At 41.9% G+C, this 23,611-nt stretch overlaps 1 protein-coding gene across 1 annotated transcript in view; it reads right to left on the bottom strand.

Annotated features, from left to right (window-relative positions):
• LOC118360591 (agrin-like) overlaps positions 1–23,611 on the bottom strand; it is a 285,805-nt gene that overhangs the window by 16,180 nt on the left and 246,014 nt on the right. The window contains 12 exon segments of the mRNA XM_052482905.1: positions 426–537; positions 833–997; positions 4,858–4,948; positions 7,150–7,284; positions 8,550–8,779; positions 9,359–9,574; positions 15,581–15,773; positions 16,920–17,261; positions 17,466–17,585; positions 19,091–19,205; positions 20,600–20,727; positions 22,584–22,709. Of these exon segments, the coding sequence (XP_052338865.1) occupies positions 426–537; positions 833–997; positions 4,858–4,948; positions 7,150–7,284; positions 8,550–8,779; positions 9,359–9,574; positions 15,581–15,773; positions 16,920–17,261; positions 17,466–17,585; positions 19,091–19,205; positions 20,600–20,727; positions 22,584–22,709 (1,973 nt within the window).

The raw sequence follows: 23,611 nt of genomic DNA on the forward strand, positions 1-23,611 counted from the left end.
TATGCCCGTTCTCAACTAGGGAAATGTTTTTTGCCGAGTCAGCTCTGGTGTATTATCAACAGTGAACTCTGGGAGTATACAATGCATTAAGTTGAACGCATCCTTTGATAAGGGCATATCACAGGTGCCTGCCGAGGGGAGGACGGCTCATAACAATGGCTGCAATGGAGCAAATGGAATGGCATCAAACAGAGGAATGGTTTCCATGCGTTTGATGTATTTGATACCATTCCACTAATTCCACTCCAGACATTACCACGGACGGGCCCATCCTCCCCAGTAGCGCAGGCTAAGCACAAGCAAAGACTGCATATTGCCTTGTATGATAGCATACTCATAGCCGGTTTGCCTTGCATGCTAATAGCTAGGCTAATCATAAAGACGTCTGATAAGCCTAGCATGCTAACTCTCTCTGTCTGTCTCACCGGCGACTCTCCTCTGACTGGGTCCTTTCCGTTGATGTTAATCTCTCCCTTTCGATTGGCCCGCTCCAGGTTCACTGTGTTCCACACGCCCATCTTGATCTTATCTTTACTCCTGCATGAGAGGAACAAACACAAACGATTAGGGACGTCTCAAAACAACACACACAAGTACAATCTAAAATCAAAAAAGAGACCAAAATAACCCGGCAAACAAGGAGTCCAGACTATGTTCTACAGTCACTATGGGGTTCTAAACTAGAGTTACCATGGGGCTCTAGATTAGTCGCTATGCAATTTTAAACTTGAGTACTATGGGATTCTAGATGAGAGTCACTATGGGGTTCTAGAGTAAAATCACTGTGGGGTTCTAGACTGGAGTCACTATGGGGTTCGAGTGCGGTGCCCACCTGATGACAGCGGGGCCCTTGCCCAGGTCATAGCGGAACTCCAGGATGCCGTCGTTGAGGGAGAGGGAGATGAAGTCACCTTTGCCGTCCGTCTTCTGGCCGCTGTAGAAGATCATGCCGTTGGAGTCATTGGCCATGAGCACCACTGTCATGCTGACCTTTTGGCTGCAGACAAAACACAAACAACAATGGTAAACAACCAGGCAAAGACAAAACACAAACATCACGAGTAAACAAACGCCAGGCAAAAGACAAATGGAAAGCAAATACCGGCACTGAACGGAGGCCAGACTTGGTATTAGCCACTGGTCTACGGTGCTTGTCTGTCTTTCAGTTGTTCTGTCTATCTGACCTTTTCATAATGTGACACGACCGTGCCTTCAGAAAGTATTCACACCCCTTCTTCTTCTTCCACATTTTGTTGTGTTACAGCTTGAATTCAAAACGGATTATAAAAAATATATATAATAATCTTACCCATCTACACAGAATACCCCATAATGGCAAATGAAAACTCGTTTTTAGAAATTTCTGCGAATGTATTGAAAATGAAATACCGAAAAATCTCATTTACATAAGTATTCACACCCAAGTCAATACATGTTAGAATCAGCTTTGGCATCAATTAAACCTGTGAGTCTTTTGTGGTAAGTCTCTAAGAGCTTTGCACATCCTAGATTGTACAATATTTGCCTATTATTATTTTTAAGTATTTGTGCTCTGTCAAATTGGTTGTTGATCATTGCTTGACAACCATTTTCAATTCTTGACAGATTTTCAAGCAGACTTCAGGCAAAACTGTAACTCGGCCACTCAGGAACATTCCCTGTCCTCTTGGTAAGCAACTCCAGTGTAGATTTGGTCTTGTTTTAGGTTATTTTCCTGCTGAAAGGTGAATTCATCTCCCAGTGTCTGGCGGAAAGCAGAAACCAGGTTTTCCTCTAGGATTTCGCCTGTGCTTAGCTCCATTCCGTTTTTTTTATATCCTGAAAAACTCCCCAGTCCTTAACGATTACAAGCATACTCATAACATGATGCAGCCACCACTATTATTGAAAATATGGAGAGTGGTACTCAGTAATGTGTTGTATTGGATTTGCCCCAAACATAACACTTTGTATTCTGGACAAAAGTTTTTTTTTTGCAGTTTTACTTTAGTACTTTGTTGCAAAGGGGATGTATGTTTTGGAATATTTGTATTCTGTACAGTCTTCCTTCTTTTCCCTCTGTCAATCAGGTAAGTATTACGGAGTAACTACAATGTTGTTGATCCATCCTCAGTTTTCTCCTATCACAGCCATTTTAAACTCTGTAACTGTTTTAAAGACACCCTTTCCTTCCTTTATGTCAACTGAGTTAAGGACACCTGCATCTTTGTAGTGACTGGATGTATTGATACATCATCCAAAGTGTAATTAATAACTTCACCATGCTCAAAGGGATATTCAATGCCTGCTTTTTTTTAGCCATCTACCTGGTGCCCTTCTTGCGAGGCATTGGGAAACCATCCTGGTCTTTGTGGTTGAATCTGTGTTTGGAATTCACTGCTCGACTGAGGGACCTCAGATAATTGTATGTGTGTGGTATAGAGACGAGGTAATCCTTCAAAAATCATATTAAACACTATTATTGCACAAAGAGTGAGTCCATTCATCTTATTGTGTGACTTGTTAAGCCATTTTTTACTCCTAAACTTATTGCCATGGACTCCAGCCACCCTAGTCATAGACTGTTCTCTCTGCTACCGCACGGCAAGCGGTATCGGAGCGCCAAGTCTAGGACAAAAAGGCTTCTTAACAGCTTCTACACCCAAGCCATAAGACTCTTGAACAGTTGATCAAATAGCTACCCGGACTATTTGCATTGTCCCCACCCCTCATTTTGACGCTGCTGCTACTCTCTGTTTATTATCCATGCATAGTCACTTAACTTCTACCTACATGTCCAGTTGAAGTCGGAGGTTTACATACACAGGTTGGCGTCATTAAAACTCGTTTTTCAAACACTCCACAAATGTTTTGTTACAAACTATAGTTTTGGCAAGTCGGTTAGGACATCTACTTTGTGCATGACACAAGTCATTTTTCCAACAATTGTTGACAGACAGATTATTTCACTGTATCACAATTCCAGTGGGTCAGAAATGTACATACGCTAAGTGACTGTGCCTTTAAATAGCTTGGAAAATTCCAGAAAATGACGTCATGGCTTTAGAAGCTTCTGATAGGCTAATTGACATAATTTGAGTCAATTGGAGGTGTACCTGTGGATGTATTTCAAGGCCTACCTTCAAACTCAGTGCCTCTTTGCTTGACATCATGGGAAAGTAAATAAAAAATCAGCCAAGACCTGACATTGTAGACTTCCACAAGTCTGGTTCATCCTTGGGAGCAATTTCCAAATACCTGAAAGTACCACGTTCATCTGTACAAAGAATAGTACGCAAGTATAAACACCATGGGACCACACAGCCACCATACCACTCAGGAAGGAGACTTGTTCTGTCTCCTAGAGATGAACATACTTTGGTGCGAAAAGTGCAACTCAATCCCAGAACAACAGCAAAGGACCTTGTGAAGACGCTGGAGGAAACAGGTTCAAAAGTATTTATATCCACAGTAAAACAAGTCCTATATCGACATAACCTGAAAGGCTGCTCAGCAAGGAAGAAGCCACTGCTCCAAAACCGCCTTAAAAAAAGCCAGACTATTGTTTGCAACTGCACATGGGGACAAACATCGTACTTCTTGGAGAAATGTCCTCTGGTCTGATGAAACAAAAATAGAACTGTTTGGTCATAATGACCATCGTTATGGGGAGGGGCTTGCAAGCTGAAGAACACCATCCCAACCGTGAAGCACAGGGGAGGCAGCATCATGTTGTGGGGGTGCTTTGCTTCTGGTACACTTCATAAAATAGATGGCATCATGGGGAAGGACAATTATGTGGATAGATTGAAGCAACATCTCAAGACATCAGTCGGGAAGTTAAAGCTTGGTCCCAAATGGGTCTTCCAAATGGACATTGACCCCAAGCATACTTCCAAAGTTGTAGCAAAATGGCTTAAGGACAACAATGTCAAGGTATTGGAGTGGCCATCACAAAGCCTTGACCTCAATCCCATAGAAAATGTGTGGGCAGAACTGAAAAAGCGTGTGCGAGCAAGGAGGCCTACAAACCTGACTCATTTACATTTACACCAGCTCTGTCAGGAGGAATGGGCCAAAATTCACCCAACTTATTGTGGAAAGCTTGTGGAAGGCTACCCGAAACGTTTGACCCAAGTTAAACAATTTAAAGCCAACGCTACCAAATACTAATTGAGTGTATGTAAACTTCTGACCCACTGGGAATTTGATGAAAGAAATACAAGCTGAAATAAATCATTCTCTACTATTATTCTGACATTTCACATTCTTAAAATAAAGTGTTGATCCTAATTGACCTAAAACAGGGATTTCTTTTACTGGAATTAAATGTCAGGAATTGTGAAAAACTGAGTTGAAATGTACTTGGCTAAGGTGTATGTAAACGTCCGACTTCAACTATACATATTACCTCAATTACCTCGACTAACCACTGCCCCCGCACATTGACTCTGTACCAGAACAGAGTATATAGCCTCGCTACCGTTATTTTATTAAATGTGTAAAAGGTCAAGGGGTGTGAATACCTTCTCAAGACACTGTATGTCTTCTATGTGTTTGTGTGTTCCTTTATGTGACCTACACAAGACTGGCAAGGATTCCCACCATAGACGACAACATACAAAATGTAATGAAGTACTTTATATTTCTATAGAATTCTGTTTCTCTGGAGGACGATTAATCTGTTCCGTTCCACTTAATTCTATTCTACTCTATCCACCATAGGACTGTTCTGCCCAAGGCACAGCTTAAAGTATCTATCTGCAATTACATCAATTCACAGCTCCTCAGTACCAACTCCGGTAGATCATGTGGAAACATGCTGTCGTTTGTGTGTAATTCGTAGAGTCTGTGTAGTGAAAAGAGCGTTTGACTTACTGGAGATCGTGACCGTAGGTGTGCAATCCCTTCAGCTCCAGGTAAGAGTCTCCGCTAAAGAACGGCATGTAGGCCCCTTTCTTCTCCGACACTGAAACATTTTTGTTTTGAAAAACGGAATGCATTACAACAGGCATTATGTCATTCTTGCGACAGCACTTTGCATGTGTACGGCAATAATATGCCTTATGCAGCAAGTCAGGGGGACATTGGGTGAACTCGGTGTTACCCACCCAGGGGGTCCGTTTTAGATAACAAGGATGGCCTAGTCTTCATCCACCCAGACTGTGTGCGACACACAGTTTGGGGCTGCAAGGCTCTTTTCATTGGTAATTAGGCAGGATTAGCTCGCTGAGTCAGGGTGGGGGAAGGGAGGCAGACGGAGATGAGAAAGCTAATTAGCCATTGCGCAGGAGACGACTAACAACGCTCACAGAGGAGAAGAGAATAGGGGCACCGCTGCAGACAAACTGTCAAACCGGCTGTCATAATAAGGAAAGGAAAGAGCTACCTTGGAACTCAGCCAGTTTACAGAGTGTAGGGGGAGAGGATTTCAGTTCCTTGAGCTACACACACACACACACACACACACACGTACAAAAGGCATGCACACACACACACTACATAGGCTTCGTCACAAGAGAATGTCCAGATACTCAGATAAGTGCGTGACATCAGATCCCGGTTGTATTTTATTGAACCTTTATTAATGGTGAGACCACGGTCTCTTTCGCAGATGATCCCTGCATCAACAAACAACAAGCACACTCATCAACTACACAATACACGAAAAGCAAGACACAATCTTATGAAACAATCACATTCTTTCATTTAACTTTTTTTTTTTTTTTTTAAAGGAAGGAAGGATGATTAGTGAGTGACAAGGTAAAGGAAGGTAAGGAAAGTAGACCGACAGACGGTTTGAACAGAAAATATCACAATGGAGTTCCAGGACAGCAGCTCTGTGTGGTTGAATGGTGGTCTGCAGACTAATACTAGGGAGTGGCACTCTTATACTTATCAATACAACAATGTCTACCCAGGGCTTCGCTTGGTTGGCTACACCACCTGTCTTTAAATGTTCCCAGTACAGCCTTTAAAGCATTTGCCACTTAATCATTTTTTTTTTCATATCTGATCTGAGGGATCCTTTCTTTAAAGGATACATTTTTTATGTCTGTGTCCAGTACGAAGAAAGTTAGAGGTAGTTTCGCGAGCCAATGCTAACTAGCGTTAGAGCAATGGCTGGAAGTCTATGGGTATCTACTAGCATGCTACCTCTAACTTCCTTCATACTGGAGACAGAGACATAAAAATGGTATCCACGAGTTCATCCGACTCTGGGGAAGTAGATGACGGGCCTCATTGCCTAAAATCTCGAAGTATCCCTTTAACTGTTCTCAGCACAGCCCTTAACATAAGCCGCTGAAACATAAGCCGCTCTTATCTGATCCAAAACCGGTGTTGGCCAGACACTCAGGCTGAGTGACTTCTTCATTAATCACCACAGGCAGAGAATTGATGCCATTAGTCATCTCATTGATTTCATCGAAGCCCTCAGCGCGTAAGACGCTCTTCCCCTCAGTGATTTTCAGTTCCCCCCAATTTATTTTAATCACCTGCTAACTGGGACTTGTAACCCAGTGGGGCTAGGAGTGTGTGTCTTTGTGTGAATGTATGAGCGAGACTGCGCGTATGTGTCTATGCCTGTGTGTCTTAAGAACGAATAAATAGACTTCACTTTTGAACACCAACCTTCAGTCAGTCTTTTATATTCCGACAACATCCATGAGAATTTGGTGGATGTGGCGGGGTGGGGGGGGAGCAAAAAAAACGGTTGCAAACATAATCGCTGAAAGCGCTAATGCTAAACTTCAAACGGAGCTCCGGTGTGTTAGGATCTCCTCCCAAGCTGTGGCCCTGCGCTTCAACCCGCATCCCAGTGGAGCTAAGTAGAGGCGAACGCATTTCAACACTACACATGTGAGCGGGAGAGAGACGGAGAAGGGCTACGGTAAGGCTCGCAAACAACCGAAACGACTGCGCTAACCGCCCGACTGGCCAATTGCGATGCTCCTCGGTGCACCGGAGACGCTGGAGGCGGTGGCCCATCTCTCTCTGCATTTGATATCCCTCAGGATGCAGGATGGAGAGATGGAGCGTCACGACACGGAGAGAGAGAAAAATGTTTGTTGTTCAAGTAGGGCTGATATGACATTAAAATGTCAAATCAGATACACTCATACTCGCACACACGCTAGGTTATACTTATTTTAAAGATGGTGGCAGTACCTTTCTCGCAGTGGCGTCCCTCGCGACCCATGGGACACTCGCACTTGTACCCTCCCTCCGGCTGCACCTGGCACTGGGACAAGGGGTGGCATCTGTTGGGCTCGCACGGGTTGTGGGTGTCGGCGCACGTCGGACCTGGAGTTCGCCATCACCAGAAAAAAATCCAACCTCAAGTTAGAACTCAAACCACCTTCTTTTATAAAAACCAGGGTTGTATTCATTAGGCACCAACGTGAAGAAATGGACTGAAACTACCTGAACTTATCCAATAATAAACACTCTTTTTCATTTCCCATTACGAAACGCTTTACTATGGTATGCCCTAATAAATACAACCCAATCTTTTCAGACCATTTTGCCTCCATTCCGTGTGAGAAGAGGATGATGATGGATTTCCTCAGTAAAAGAGGTCATTTTCTAATAGGATTTAGAAATATTAAATGTGCAGATTAAGGAAAGACCCAAGCACCCTTTGCTGCCTTTTTGCTATGCTTACGGAGCCTTAGTTCCTGGATGTGGGAGAGGTGCTTGAATGGCTCCCGGATGTGTGAAATGGCTTTGCCCTACACTAGCCAGGACACATCCCAATTCAGCCATCATTATTTCCATATCCAGAGCCGCCTGAGGCGAGGAGAATGCTGTAATGAACCCCTCCCACTGAGTTCTGAAGAAAGGCTCTCTCCCATAGCCATCTATTTCACTATCTCTATCCATTTCCATCTCCCCCATCTCTGTTACTCTCCCTCTCACACACATCCTCTCTACCTCTCGTCTCTCCCTCTTTGCATACATACCCAGTCTTAGCATTACCAAGTTCATAAATAGGCTAATCATTAAGCCACAAAGCTCCCGTATTTCTCCTCTCAAACGGGTTCCTAGTCTGTGTGTGTGGAGTGTGCTGCTGGAGGCAGAGAGCAGCAGCATCATTTAAATGCTATAGGGGCCAAGCTTCACTAGGCCTGGAGGGTGGCTAGTACCATTTAACAACACTTAGCTTAGACCTAGCAGACTGTGACCACTCTAAAAGAGGCGAGAGGGGGCTAGGTCCAGGCGAGGGGATTTGGTTATAGTCTTTAATGTTTCTGTACTGCATCACACCTAAAAGTCTTATACAAGACGTAATAGCTAAAACCTGGCTGCAGGGAATTCCCTAGAGACGGGGTTGAAATAGTATTGGCTTGCTTTCGTATACTTTTGAGCGTTTGTTTGAGCCTGACCGGAGTGCAAGCAAGATGGGCGAGGATTGCACTTTGGGGACTAATCCGGTGTTATTGGTTCCATTTCGTCAGCCGGCAAGCTCAATCAGGAGCAGCCAAAGTATTTCAAAGAAAACAAATCCTATTTGATCCCAGATATATAGGTGAACTGGAGGTCCGTTGTTAGAAAGATGTTTGGCTCACCGGAGTAGCCGTTGATGCACTTGCAGTGGAACATCTCGGCCTCCTTGACCTGGCATGGGGCGCCATTCTTGCAAGGGTTAGGCTGGCACGGATTGTTGCCGCACTCGCCCACACCGGTGCCGTACAGCACGTTGCCGCTCTTCTCCTGCAGGTTGTACACCAGGTTGTTGACGTCCAGCATGCGCACACAGCCCACCAGACCCGTACCGATGGAGGTTCTCTCCTTCACACTGTGGATGGAGGCAGGGAGAGGGAGGGGGAGAGAGAGTGTGTGAATGGCAACCATCCGACTCAGTGGAAAAACACACACAGGCGCTCGACGGAGAAAAACAAACATACACTGCTCATTGCATGTGCTTCTCAATAAACCACTATGTGACTACAGGAGAGTTCCTGACATAACGGTTTTCATATAACTCAACAACTAAAATCTTATTTCTCCATCAATCATCTTTTCTCCAAATACATAAGGGATAATCATTGAGGGGCTATGCATTCTATGGAAAATAATTAACGACGTGGAAGATGTGTTCCACGACGGGCTAGCGTTGTGGAACTGACCTTCCACTGAGTTGCATTATTTTCCAGAGAACGCACAGAGCCCTGACTTGATTATCATACCATGGCTATAATTGAACACATTTGCCACTAGAAATGTGTTCCATTTATTCCATTTAGGGAAATAATGCACGCCCTAGAATACCCTTTAAGCCAATAAGAAACAAGTATTCAACAATGCCATGGTATAATAATATATAACCACACATACATAACATTTACTTATGTATATGCTTCAAGTCAGGCCTTACTCTGTCATCATGTCTTCGGGCACCCCTCCGATGAACAGGTGAGTGTCCAGGTTGAGGCCGTCGGTGCCGGGGGGGCTGGCGCCGTCGATGTGGGTCTCATTGTCCACGCTCAGCATGGCGTTGCGCCGGTTCCTTGTCACTACCAGCTGGTGCCAGCGACCCTGCTTAACCTGGACCTTGCTGACCAAGGTGCCTGTGCCCGAACCTGTGTTGAACCTGGGGGTGGGAAGCAAAACATTAGCTTTATACACAGTGTACAAAACATTAAGAACAACTTCCTGATATTGAGTTGCATGTCCTGCCCCTCCCCTACAAGGTGTCGAAAGTGTTCGACAGGGATGCTGGCCCATGCTGTTCTTGACACAAACCGGTGCGCCTGGCACCAACTACCATACTCCGTTCAAAAGCACTTCAATATTTTGTCTTGCCCGTTCACTCTCTGAATGGCACACATTCACAATCCATGTCTGAATCGTCTCAAGGATTAGAAATCTTTCTTAAACTCGTCTCCTCCCCTTCATCTACACTGATTGAAGTGGATTTAACATGTGACATCAACCTTCGCATGGATCCACTTGGTCAGTCTGTGTCATGGAAAGAGCAGGTGTTCATAATGTTGTGTACACTCAGTGTATATGCTTCATGGATAATCTTTATGAAAAAAGTGCTGTTTAGTGCAGTAATAGGCTTATTGTTGATATGGGAAACTGGATATGAGAAACCAATACTGCATACAAAGGTAGACCTGGAGAAAGGCAACAGTTTTGAGATTCATGGGTGCACAGCCACATCTGATTAACTGTCACATTTGTACCTAAAGTTAACTTGGTTGAGAATGTATGGTATTATATTTCTTTACTTAATTTTATTTATAAGCAAGTCACTGTGATCCTTAGAGCTCGATACTCATTGACATTAACATAATGTTCTATTCTCTTTTATTTCAAGAAGGATTTGATTTACAGTTGCCAAGAGATGTGTGAACAGAGAGAGATTAATGTATTAACACATGTGTAAATAGAGATTTGTGTATTAATACACGTGTGCAAAGAGAGAGATGCATGTATTAATACACATTTCGGAATAGAGAGAGAGATTCATGTATTAATACACATTTCTGAATAGAGAGATTCATGTATTAATACACATTTCTGAATAGAGAGAGAGAGATCCATATATTAATACACATTTCTGAATAGAGAGAGAGAGAGATTCATGTATTAATACACATTTCTGAATAGAGAGAGAGATATTCATGTATTAATACACATTTCTGAATAGAGAGAGAGAGAGATTCATGTATTAATACACATTTCTGAATAGAGAGAGAGAGAGATTCATGTATTAATACACATTTCTGAATAGAGAGAGAGATATTCATGTATTAATACACATTTCTGAATAGAGAGAGATTCATGTATTAATACACATTTCTGAATAGAGAGAGAGAGAGATTCATGTATTAATACACATTTCTGAATAGAGAGAGATATATTCATGTATTAATACACATTTCTGAATAGAGAGAGATTCATGTATTAATACACATTTCTGAATAGAGAGAGAGAGATCCATATATTAATACACATTTCTGAATAGAGAGATTCATGTATTAATACACATTTCTGAATAGAGAGATTAATGTATTAATACACATGTGTAAATAGAGAGATTAATGTATTAATACACATGTGTAAATAGAGATTCATGTATTAATACACATTTCTGAATAGAGAGAGAGAGATTCATGTATTAATACACATTTCTGAATAGAGAGATTCATGTATTAATACACATGTGTAAATAGAGAGATTCATGTATTAATACACATTTCTGAATAGAGAGAGAGAGATTCATGTATTATTATACATTTCTGAATAGAGAGAGAGATTCATGTATTAATACACATTTCTGAATAGAGAGAGAGAGAGATTCATGTATTAATACACATTTCTGAATAGAGAGAGAGAGATTCATGTATTAATACACATTTCTGAATAGAGAGAGAGATTCATGTATTAATACACATTTCTGAATAGAGAGAGAGAGATTAATGTATTAATACACATTTCTGAATAGAGAGAGATTCATGTATTAATACACATTTCTGAATAGAGAGAGATTCATGTATTAATACACATTTCTGAATAGAGAGAGATTCATGTATTAATACACATTTCTGAATAGAGAGAGATTCATGTATTAATACACATTTCTGAATAGAGAGATTCATGTATTAATACACATTTCTGAATAGAGAGATTCATGTATTAATACACATTTATGAATATAACAGAGAGAGATCCATATATTAATACACATTTCTGAATAGAGAGATTCATGTATTAATACACATTTCTGAATAGAGAGATTCATTTATTAATACACATTTCTGAATATTCATGTATTAATACACAGAGAGATTCATGTATTAATACACATTTCTGAATGAATAGATTCATGTATTAATACACATTTCTGAGAGATTCATGTATTAATACACATTTCTGAATAGAGAGAGAGATTTGTGTATTAATACACATTTCTGAATAGAGAGAGAGATTCATGTATTAATACACATTTCTGAATAGAGAGATTCATGTATTAATACACATTAATACACATTTCTGAATAGAGAGAGATTCATGTATTAATACACATTTCTGAATAGAGATGAGATTCATGTATTAATACACATTTCTGAATAGAGAGAGAGATTCATGTATTAATACACATTTCTGAATAGAGAGAGATTCATGTATTAATACACATTTCTGAATAGAGAGAGAGATTCATGTATTAATACACATTTCTGAATAGAGATTCATGTATTAATACACATTTCTGAATAGAGAGATTCATGTATTAATACACATTTCTGAATAGAGAGATTCATGTATTAATACACATGTGTAAATACACATTTCTGAATAGAGATTCATGTATTAATACATTTCATGTGTAAATAGAGAGATTCATGTATTAATACACATGTGTAAATGCACATTTCTGAGAGAGATTCATGTATTAATACACATTTCTGAATAGAGAGAGATTCATGTATTAATACACATTTCTGAATAGAGAGAGAGATTCATGTATTAATACACATTTCTGAATAGAGAGATTCATGTATTAATACACATTTCTGAATAGAGAGATTCATGTATTAATACACATTTCTGAATAGAGAGAGATTCATGTATTAATACACATTTCTGAATAGAGATTCATGTATTAATACACATTTCTGAATAGAGAGATTCATGTATTAATACACATTTCTGAATAGAGAGAGATTCATGTATTAATACACATTTCTGAATAGAGAGAGATTCATGTATTAATACACATTTCTGAATAGAGAGAGAGAGATTCATGTATTATTATACATTTCTGAATAGAGAGAGAGATTCATGTATTAATACACATTTCTGAATAGAGAGAGAGAGAGATTCATGTATTAATACACATTTCTGAATAGAGAGAGAGAGATTCATGTATTAATACACATTTCTGAATAGAGAGAGAGATTCATGTATTAATACACATTTCTGAATAGAGAGAGAGAGATTAATGAATTAATACACATTTCTGAATAGAGAGAGATTCATGTATTAATACACATTTCTGAATAGAGAGAGAGAGATTCATGTATTAATACACATTTCTGAATAGAGAGAGAGATTCATGTATTAATACACATTTCTGAATAGAGAGAGAGATTCATGTATTAATACACATTTCTGAATAGAGAGATTCATGTATTAATACACATTTCTGAATAGAGAGAGATTCATGTATTAATACACATTTATGAATAAAGAGAGAGAGATCCATATATTAATACACATTTCTGAATAGAGAGATTCATGTATTAATACACATTTCTGAATAGAGAGATTCATTTATTAATACACATTTCTGAATAGAGAGAGATTCATGTATTAATACACATTTCTGAATAGAGAGAGAGAGATTCATGTATTAATACACATTTCTGAATAGAGAGAGAGAGATTTGTGTATTAATACACATTTCTGAATAGAGAGAGAGAGATTCATGTATTAATACACATTTCTGAATAGAGAGATTCATGTATTAATACACATTTCTGAATAGAGAGAGATTCATGTATTAATACACATTTCTGAATAGAGAGAGATTCATGTATTAATACACATTTCTGAATAGAGAGAGAGAGATTCATGTATTAATACACATTTCTGAATAGAGAGAGATTCATGTATTAATACACATTTCTGAATAGAGAGAGAGAGATTCATGTATTAATACACATTTCTGAATAGAGAGATTCATGTATTAATACACATTTCTGAATAGAGAGATTCATGTATTAATACACATTTCTGAATAGAGAGATTAATGTATTAATACACATGTGTAAATAGAGAGATTCATGTATTAATACACATGTGTAAATAGAGAGATTCGTGTATTAATACACATGTGTAAATAGAGAGAGATTTGTGTATTAATACACATTTCTGAATAGAGAGAGATTCATGTATTAATACACATTTCTGAATAGAGAGAGAGAGATTCATGTATTAATACACATTTCTGAATAGAGAGAGAGAGAGATTTGTGTATTAATACACATTTCTGAATAGAGAGAGAGAGATTCATGTATTAATACACATTTCTGAATAGAGAGATTCATGTATTAATACACATTTCTGAATAGAGAGAGATTCATGTATTAATACACATTTCTGAATAGAGAGAGATTCATGTATTAATACACATTTCTGAATAGAGAGAGAGATTCATGTATTAATACACATTTCTGAATAGAGAGATTCATGTATTAATACACATTTCTGAATAGAGAGAGATTCATGTATTAATACACATTTCTGAATAGAGAGAGAGAGATTCATGTATTAATACACATTTCTGAATAGAGAGATTCATGTATTAATACACATTTCTGAATAGAGAGATTCATGTATTAATACACATTTCTGAATAGAGAGATTCATGTATTAATACACATGTGTAAATAGAGAGATTCATGCATTAATACACATGTGTAAATAGAGAGATTCATGTATTAATACACATGTGTAAATAGAGAGAGATTTGTGTATTAATACACATTTCTGAATAGAGAGATTCATGTATTAATACACATTTCTGAATAGAGAGAGAGATTCATGTATTAATACACATTTCTGAATAGAGAGAGAGAGATTCATGTATTAATACACATTTCTGAATAGAGAGAGATTCATGTATTAATACACATTTCTGAATAGAGAGAGAGAGATTCATGTATTAATACACATTTCTGAATAGAGAGAGATTCATGTATTAATACACATTTCTGAATAGAGAGAGAGATTCATGTATTAATACACATTTCTGAATAGAGAGATTCATGTATTAATACACATTTCTGAATAGAGAGATTCATGTATTAATACACATTTCTGAATAGAGAGATTCATGTATTAATACACATGTGTAAATAGAGAGATTCATGTATTAATACACATGTGTAAATAGAGAGATTCATGTATTAATACACATGTGTAAATAGAGAGAGATTTGTGTATTAATACACATTTCTGAATAGAGAGAGATTCATGTATTAATACACATTTCTGAATAGAGAGAGAGATTCATGTATTAATACACATTTCTGAATAGAGAGAGAGAGATTCATGTATTAATACACATTTCTGAATAGAGAGAGATTCATGTATTAATACACATTTCTGAATAGAGAGAGAGAGATTCATGTATTAATACACATTTCTGAATAGAGAGAGATTCATGTATTAATACACATTTCTGAATAGAGAGAGAGATTCATGTATTAATACACATTTCTGAATAGAGAGAGAGAGATTCATGTATTAATACACATTTCTGAATAGAGAGAGATTCATGTATTAATACACATTTCTGAATAGAGAGAGATTCATGTATTAATACACATTTCTGAATAGAGAGAGAGAGATTCACGTATTAATACACATTTGTGAATAGAGCGAGAGTGTGTGCATGTGTATGTGTATGTGTAAATTATTAAAAGTTGTCTCATTTTAGCCTCTACCCCTTCATTCATCCCAAACAAAACCAAGCTTATGTCATTCTGGGTCCATCTACAGCTCACTGTTTTCACATCCCTGTTAACTGAATCTCTTCCTGGTTTATTCCTTTCTGTTTCATCCCCTCCTCCCGTCAACTCACTTGAGCTCCACCTTGCCGTTGACCAGGGTGAGAGACAGGAAGTCCTTCTTGCCGTCCTGGCCATTGAAGAGGAGGATGCCCGTCATCTCGGCGGCCCTGAATTCCATGGCGATGCGGACCGTGTGGTAAGCCTTCATGGTGTCAAAGGCCAGGTAGGATTTACCCCCGAACGACGGAATGAAGTACTTGATCACTAAGAAAACAGGGGCGATGGGAGGGTGTCACATACTGTATAAGGTGTAATGTTCGTACCATAGAGTTGGATAGAGGTAAACACGCTAACCACGAAGCCCGTGGCAGAAGCGACAATGGCAAAGATAAGGGGTGGGCCCTCTTTCCAACTCTATGGTCGGTACATGTTAAACAGTTGGAGACAAGAGCCTATTAGCTATTCTGGCCCAACAAACAGACGGAAGGAGAGAACCCGTGGCTAACAGAATGTGTGCTGGTGTGTATCGTCAGGGAGGAAAAGACAGCATGATGACGTATTTTTGACTTTATAATCAGATTTTTGTACACACACACAGACACACACACTATTATATCATCATTCTCATCCTTTTCGCCAAACTCAACAGACTCCTGAGCTGCCTCTCTCCGTCTAGGGAGAATGGTGGTTGATGAAATCCTCTCATCTAATGATTTGATTGATCCAAGGGAGGCTACGGTGTTGTGCCGCAGCCGTCACTTAGCCACTCACACACACTCCGACTCAAACACACACTGATTTCTACCAACTAATCCCTATCAAAGAAATTAGGGTCAATTATGTTAAGATGCAGCTGTGTGAGGTGGTTCCTTATCAGAGACCACCAAAGAGGAGAAACGAAAGGAAAAAGCTCAGAGTGCTCCGACGGCACTCCAAGCTTGATTTTGTGGCTCGGAGCAGCAGACGCTGATTTGATATGAGTTTACTTTAGCGTTGATTGGTAAAGTGCTCAGTGGTCGCAAACCTCATTGGTTATTTAGATAGCGGGTGTAGGGACTTTGGTAGATGCTGGATGTCTATTGAGTCAAATAGATTGGAATCTAATATAAGCTGTATAGATTTCTGTCTTTAATGCACGGTAGGGGGTCAGTTCTAGCTCAGCAATGTCAGTTCAGGACATCAATAGGAACCTAATGTTCTCTTATGGGATTGTGTTGAACTTTATGCATTTTATTCCAACTCCTTTTCAAAGATCATTAATGACACTGACCCAAACTCTGAAGAGAAACTACCTAGGGTGTGTGTCTGTATGTTAGTGTGTGTGTGTGTCTGTGTGTGTGTGTGTGTCTGCGTGTGTGTGTGCGTCTGCATGTGGGTCAAAGGAAGGAAGGAGGGGGGCTCCACACTCACGTTTCTCGCAGACGGCACCCCCTCTCCCGGCGGGGCAGATGCAAGTGAAGTCGGCACCGTCGTCCTCGCAGGTGCCCCCGTGGCGGCAGGGGTGGGAGTCGCAGGGCCGCTGGGCCTTGGTGTTGTGGGGCACAGGCCTGGTCCTGTGGAGGGGGGTGATGGTAGTAGTGGGGGCCGGTGTGGTCACTGGCGTGGGGGCGGTGGTGGTCCGGCGGCTGGTGTAAGGGCGGCGGGTGGTGCCCGGGGGACGGCTTGTGATGAAGGGGGAGGGGCTGGCAGTGGGGGTGGTGGCTGTGGCCGTTGTAGTGGTGGTTGTGGTGAAGTAGGGGAGGGAGGAGAGGCCTGATGGAGAGAAAGAGACATTCAGAGAGACAACAAATGTCAAGGAGAGCGTAAGTCTTGGACTTTTTTTATTCAACGACCAAAAAACGCCTACTCATGCCTTCATTTTATTTAATAATTTTTATACATTTAATCTCCTTATACCACTTCATATTTGCAATAACAGTAAACAATGCAAGCCAATCCTGCAGGTGCTTGTCCTACCGTAGTTGGTGAAGCGAATGTTCTCCTCCTCTGGCTTCTTCACCATGATGGCCGTCTCCTTGGCTGCCTTCAGCTGCTTGAGCAGAGCTCCCTCGATGTCCTCCACTGTGTACCTGGTCTCTGTGGCACAACATGGGAGACAAGGCCGTTCACAACAACACTCAGGACAGCTGTTCTATGTGCTCCCATGTATTTAATCTATCGCAGGGCGAGCACACCTGATTCCATTTGTCAACTGATCATCAGGCCCTTGATTAATGAATCAGGTGAGGCTAAAACAGAACTGTGAAACGTCTCGTCCCAGGGGAACGGTTTGAGAAAGACTGAACAAGCAGGCAGAGCAATATCCTAAAACATAGAAAATGTATTCCCCTCTCCTTAGCTCATAACAGCAAATGTATAAGAGAGCGATCGAGGTCGCTATGATACAACAACACACCCAGGGGATCAGTTGTCCTCCAACCGTCCAACAAGGTTCCACTGAGGTTCAGATTAATCGTTCTCATAATGTTTTCCACAGATGGCTGTTTTAACTGGCCAGAGCAGAGCGCCTTTATGGCATCGTGTCCTGTGCGAATGTAAAAGACGCTGAGCGAAGCCCGTAAAAAGAGAAGAGGAGGGCGAGATTTGTATCTGATCAAATCTGGTAAAAACAGTACTCACTAACAGTACTCTGGGGGGGAGGGGCTGAAATGAAGCCAGCTCCAAATATACAACGCCACCAAGCTCACTCTGAGGATTTGGTTGTTGTTGATGTCGTTTTGTTAGTTTTGTCCCTTTTGGCTCTAACAATAACAAATATATCCCCCCTCCGGATAAAAGAAAAAGGAAAATAACAAAGCCAAGGTTTAAAATGACAAAGCCAAGGAGCTTTGTAAAATGTAATGACTTTTCTGTGTTGTTGTAACGCGTAGCAATTATGTTAGTGAGGGAGAGATTAATTTGGTATCAAAGGAAAAATAACTATTGAGGGGAAATGATCATTTTGACACTTTCCATAAAGACCGCAGCCTAACCAGTAACAAAAGTGTCACTAACATTATATATGATGGCATACTATGTGATTATTGAAAAAGAGATTTATAGGAACAGTCTTTTTTAAAGAATGTGTACCATTAGCCATGACAGTACATTTGCCATACAGTAAACACGTGTGTTTTATCACGGTTGGGGTCAATTCCATTTGAATTCAGTCAATTCAGGAAGTAAACTGAAATTCCAAAAATAATTTTCCTCAATACTTTCTTGCAGAAAACGTTTGATTTGAAGTTTCCAGGTGTATTATGATGGTGGCCCCATGTACTTACCACAAACGCCTCATTTGCAAAGTTTGCTGTTATTATTATTTTTGTATGGGCATTAGCACAGTATATATCATCCCAATGTTAGCTCCAAGACGGCAACAATAAAAAAAAATGTAAAAATAAAAGTTGATTGTGCTCATTTATTGGCACATTGAACCATGTCATGCGCCTTAGTTTAAGAATGAATAGTGCTGGAAAAGATGAATGAATAGTGCTGGAAAAGATGACATCATATCTGAATTCCTTTTATGCACCTTCGCCACTGAAGCCAACTGTTCTTCTTACCACGATTTGTCCCAAAACTGTCCTGTCCTGTGTTACCTGAGTCAAAGTGGGCCTCGACGAAGGCCAAGATGGAGTTGCTGGGAGCCAGGCTGCGGACGCGGACACTCATGAAGTCTTTCTGCACCTCTGACTTCCGGAACAACTCGTTCAGCTGAGCCAGGCAGGAAGAAACACACATGGATTAGTACACACCAAAGCAATACATTTTTCAAAGGAGAACTAAATCAAGCATTTCTTATTGGACAAGTTCAGGTAGTCTGTTTCAGTCCGTATGTTCCTTTTTGTGCCAAATAAATATCCAGCAATGATCAATGAGCGAGGTGATAACCTCTGTGCAGTGGCACGTTCAATTTGAGTGCAGTGAACTCGTTCTCCAGAAGAATGGGGAAGACAATATCTACATCACAAATGGGGCTCTACACTGACCCCTACGGGCCCTGGTCAAAAGTAATGCACTATATAGAGAGTCGGGTGCTATTTGGGATGCACCTATGTCAGTGGATAGGTCTACAACTGTGTAGAACCCCATTGGGCCTAGTCTGGGTGCACAAATTGACATTTAACTGGAGCTGGGGAATAATTAAATGAACATGTTCTTTTTCAGAGACAGTTGTAAATGTCAGGTAAGCGTGATGCACGCTGGCTGCTGATTGGTTTAGCTTCCGATTCACACTGTGTGTGTGTGTGTGCGTGTTTTCGGTGCCCAACCTGAGGTCTAAATCATTGTCAGGAAGGAAATAGCTCAACTGTACACAATCCACATGGCTTCCCTACTAACCAGAGAATAACATTCATAATGTATCTCACTCGACCGACTCAAGTTGATACCTTAAGGGAGACATACGGTACTGTACCAAGTGCCTGACCTCATTTGAATCAGTGCATATTGCTGCTAACCCACACGTCAAATGATCTTGAAGTGTACACTTAGTTCTGCTGTTCTCTTCCTCCTCTGTTCACTCAACATTGCTCGTACGGGATGAGAGACAACACTCCCACTCCACTTCTTTCCAAACTCTCTTCCATTATCCATAATAGCATGCTGGAATTATTGCACAGGGGGCCCCTGCTGTGTGGAGGATGGAACTGCAGGCAGTGTGGCAAAGCCAATCTGTGTCTACATTCAGTGTGTGTGCGTGTGTGTGCCCAGACAAGCCAGGTCTCTCAAAATCCCCCCACCGGCACACTGACCCAGACACATGGCCACTTCTCCCCCTCTCTAGTTTTCACCTTAGGTGATATCCACACACAGTCTCTACCAGACACACACAGAGGGCTAGAGGGGGCATTGTGTCGCTATCTAATGCCACAACTGGCCCCTGCGAGGAGTACGATGCACACACACACAGACACACAGTGTTGTGAGGCGGTAGATTAGGCCTCGGCGGGGGCCAGTGATACCAATACAACAGCTGGCATGCTGTTGGAGGCGAGTAGCATACATGCACGCGCACAGCCCTAGCTTTGACAAAGTACACTTTCTCGACAGACTGACGATGAACCACTGAATGTAGCCTATCTATGGCTCCTAGTGCTGCTACTCACAGCACTCTCGATGCTCCTGGCCGTCTCCCCAAACAGCTCAGACTTGGGATCCTCCATCTCTGGGGTGTAGAAGACCTCCTGGCCCTCCACCTGGTCTAGGTGCAGGAAGCCGCTGAACCTCATGGTGGCTGGCAGGAAATGGTGTCACATGTTAGAAAAACACTACTTCCCGTGCCTAAAAGGCATGCGGTGCCTCCAACCACCCGCCCTCAGCTTCAGACAGTGACCGTTTGGGGTAGTGCCAGTCCGGGGTTAGTGATGGAGTGTGTGTGCATATGTGGGAAGGAGGGTTAGTGTGGTCGTTGTTGATTGGTTGGTTGGTTGGTTGGGTGGGGCTGTAGGGAGTTGGGGTGGAGCCTGTGACTGGCCGCGATGAAAGTGGAAAGTGTGGATTGTGGGATATGGAGGAGTGAAAGAAGAAGGGAAGAGGAGGAGGAGGAAAAGCGGAAGTGGACTGGAGTTTACCAGACCGAGACTCGTCCCAAAAGTTGGCAGAGGCACGGAGGACTGAGTAGAGAGAGATCAGTTAGACAGACAACACACATAGTTAAAATGAAGAAACTGTTCAAAGTCCCTGGCTTCGGCAAAGACATTCCCCCATTTGCCCTTAAACATCCCCGTTCCCTGTTCAAAACCCATCAACCCCCTATGGCCTCTCGCTTCTGTTCCGCCAACACAGTGCCAGCGACACTGAAGACAACGTGAAGGAGAAGAGTATAATAAAGCATAAAGGAAGAGAGAAGGAGAGGGGGAGGCACTGATGCTGAGGTTTCATGCCGTGGATCGCCGAACAAATTGCCCAAATCAATCATGGTGCCTTGCTCGGAGTTTGCCTGGGAAAAAGGGAAGAGCACTTGTATGATTATCGTGACAGATAGCCATAATTGTCTCCTAATGTCGCCAAACCGGTGACTGACATAGGCTGGTTAAAATTGCATGATAACAATGATAAGGACTTGTTTTGGTCGCACATCGGTTCAATTCTAACGGGGCGGCTATCGACAAGGTGCAAATGGGGGAGGTTTGGATGGGAAGGAGATAGAAGACGGGAGGAGAGAGATAGATCAGATCTAGAAGACAAACATCAGACGAGCAGGATCCGTGACGGACGAAGAGAGGGATGACTATCAGATCACTTTGAACTGTGAAAGTTACAAGGCCTCATCGAAGTTTAACTCGCCTCCTGCAACTTGCATTGGAAGTGTAGTATTACATGGGAAAACATGCACATTTCATTCAAATATATAAAACTTAGCATAACATACAGTTTCTACACTATTCAGATGGTTAAATGATGTGGCAACAAAGTATTAGTATGTCACTATGTCCAACAGTGCACCACTACAATTTCTCCACACCTTCTGATAACTTCATATCGCCCGATAAACGCTGTCATCTAAGGCTTCAGACGACAGGTGTTAGCGACTAGCGGTTAGCTCTTCTCAGAGAGATCACTGACACTTTGTCAATACAGGAGGAAGATACAGCGAGACGCTCCGCTGATAGATATTGCACCTGGCTGGTCGCCACAGACTTGTCATTCCCATCCTAATGACTGTGATATCTGGGCTGACAGGCCTACCCAGGGAGGAGAAATAGGTCCGGCATATTGATTAAGGCGCGAGACGCTCTATTATTGGTAACAGTTTGGCTGAATGAGCTATCGATCGATCGGTGATGGGTGGGTGTGACATCATCATTAGCACCTTGCCACAGCCGACACACAAGGATATTCACGATGCGTTTCATCATTCGTGATGTGGCGGGCTACAATTGTGGTTTGACATAACGCACTTCATGGACGGTAGTGACTATTTACGTTGCCGTTTGCGTGGCGAGAGTGAAGCAACGCAGCTCCAGATTCAATATGAGCATATTGTTTCATATTCAAAATGGGTGCCTACTTACGGAGTTGAAGAAGGGGGGTGGGGAGGTCGGGGAGGGGAGCGGGGGAGAAAAGGAGGGAGGTTTTGGGGTTACTTACGGGGGCAATTGGCTCCCTCAGGGCTGCTGGAGGCCGTCTTGCCGTCGGGACAGCAGCCGAAGGGAGTGTTGTCACACGACGAGCGATCTTCCGCCGTGGGGATGGTGGTGGCCGCAGCTGTGGGGTCTGGGGACGAGATGATTCATAATGCTTAATAACACTTCACAACGGTTCATAACAATTAATCACGCCCTCTTAACCTCAGCCTCAAATAGCTGCATCTGGAGCTCATCTGCATAATATGAACCCTCCTGTAGATGCTACATAATAGTGTGCAGACCGTAATAATGGCACTAAGTACTTTGTGACGAGGGCAGGTAAATAAATAACCACAGAAACAGCTAATCTCTTCCACTGATTGGGCGATCGCTATCGCTAACTTTCTACTGATTGGGCGATGGCTATCTTCAAGTCTTTGTCCCAGAGAACATTGCCTTTGCTGTAAATCTTGGAGTACCCTGGCTGTCTCCAACGGGGTAAAGTGGCTACTCTCACAGTACGTGAGGTAATGACCTGCAACCGTTTCTCTCTTACGGGGCTCGGTGTTCTCTGAGGAGCAGCTTTACGGTCACCCCGAGATTAGAAATGATCGCCGAGCAAAGAACCACGGCTCACTGAATAAGTCGTAAAGACGTCAGGCTGTCTCTTCAACGACTCTCGCTGTCAACCCCGAGAGCAAAACCGAAGCCGCCGGGACAGCCGCTGCGTCCCTGGAGAAACGGCTGTGGAAAAGGAGTTGGAGGGATGGAGGAGGTTAGAATCTACGGGGCATCTTTACGGGCACGGCGATTAAGTTGTGGGGGGTGTGGGGGTGCTACGGCTCAGAGACTATGCATTGCTTCACTGAGAGCCATGGAACTGGCTAACAAACATCCACCCACCGCAAACCCTCCCCCCAATCACACACACATAGACTTAGACACACATGCGCACACACACAAACAGGAGACCCAGGTCTCCTTGGCAGACAGGCCATGGGCACTCCGGTCCACTGCTGACAAGAGAATAAATCTGCAAGGGGGGTAAGC

This window comes from Oncorhynchus keta, chromosome 28 (assembly GCF_023373465.1).
Source record: "Oncorhynchus keta strain PuntledgeMale-10-30-2019 chromosome 28, Oket_V2, whole genome shotgun sequence".
Lineage (NCBI taxonomy): Eukaryota > Metazoa > Chordata > Actinopteri > Salmoniformes > Salmonidae > Oncorhynchus > Oncorhynchus keta.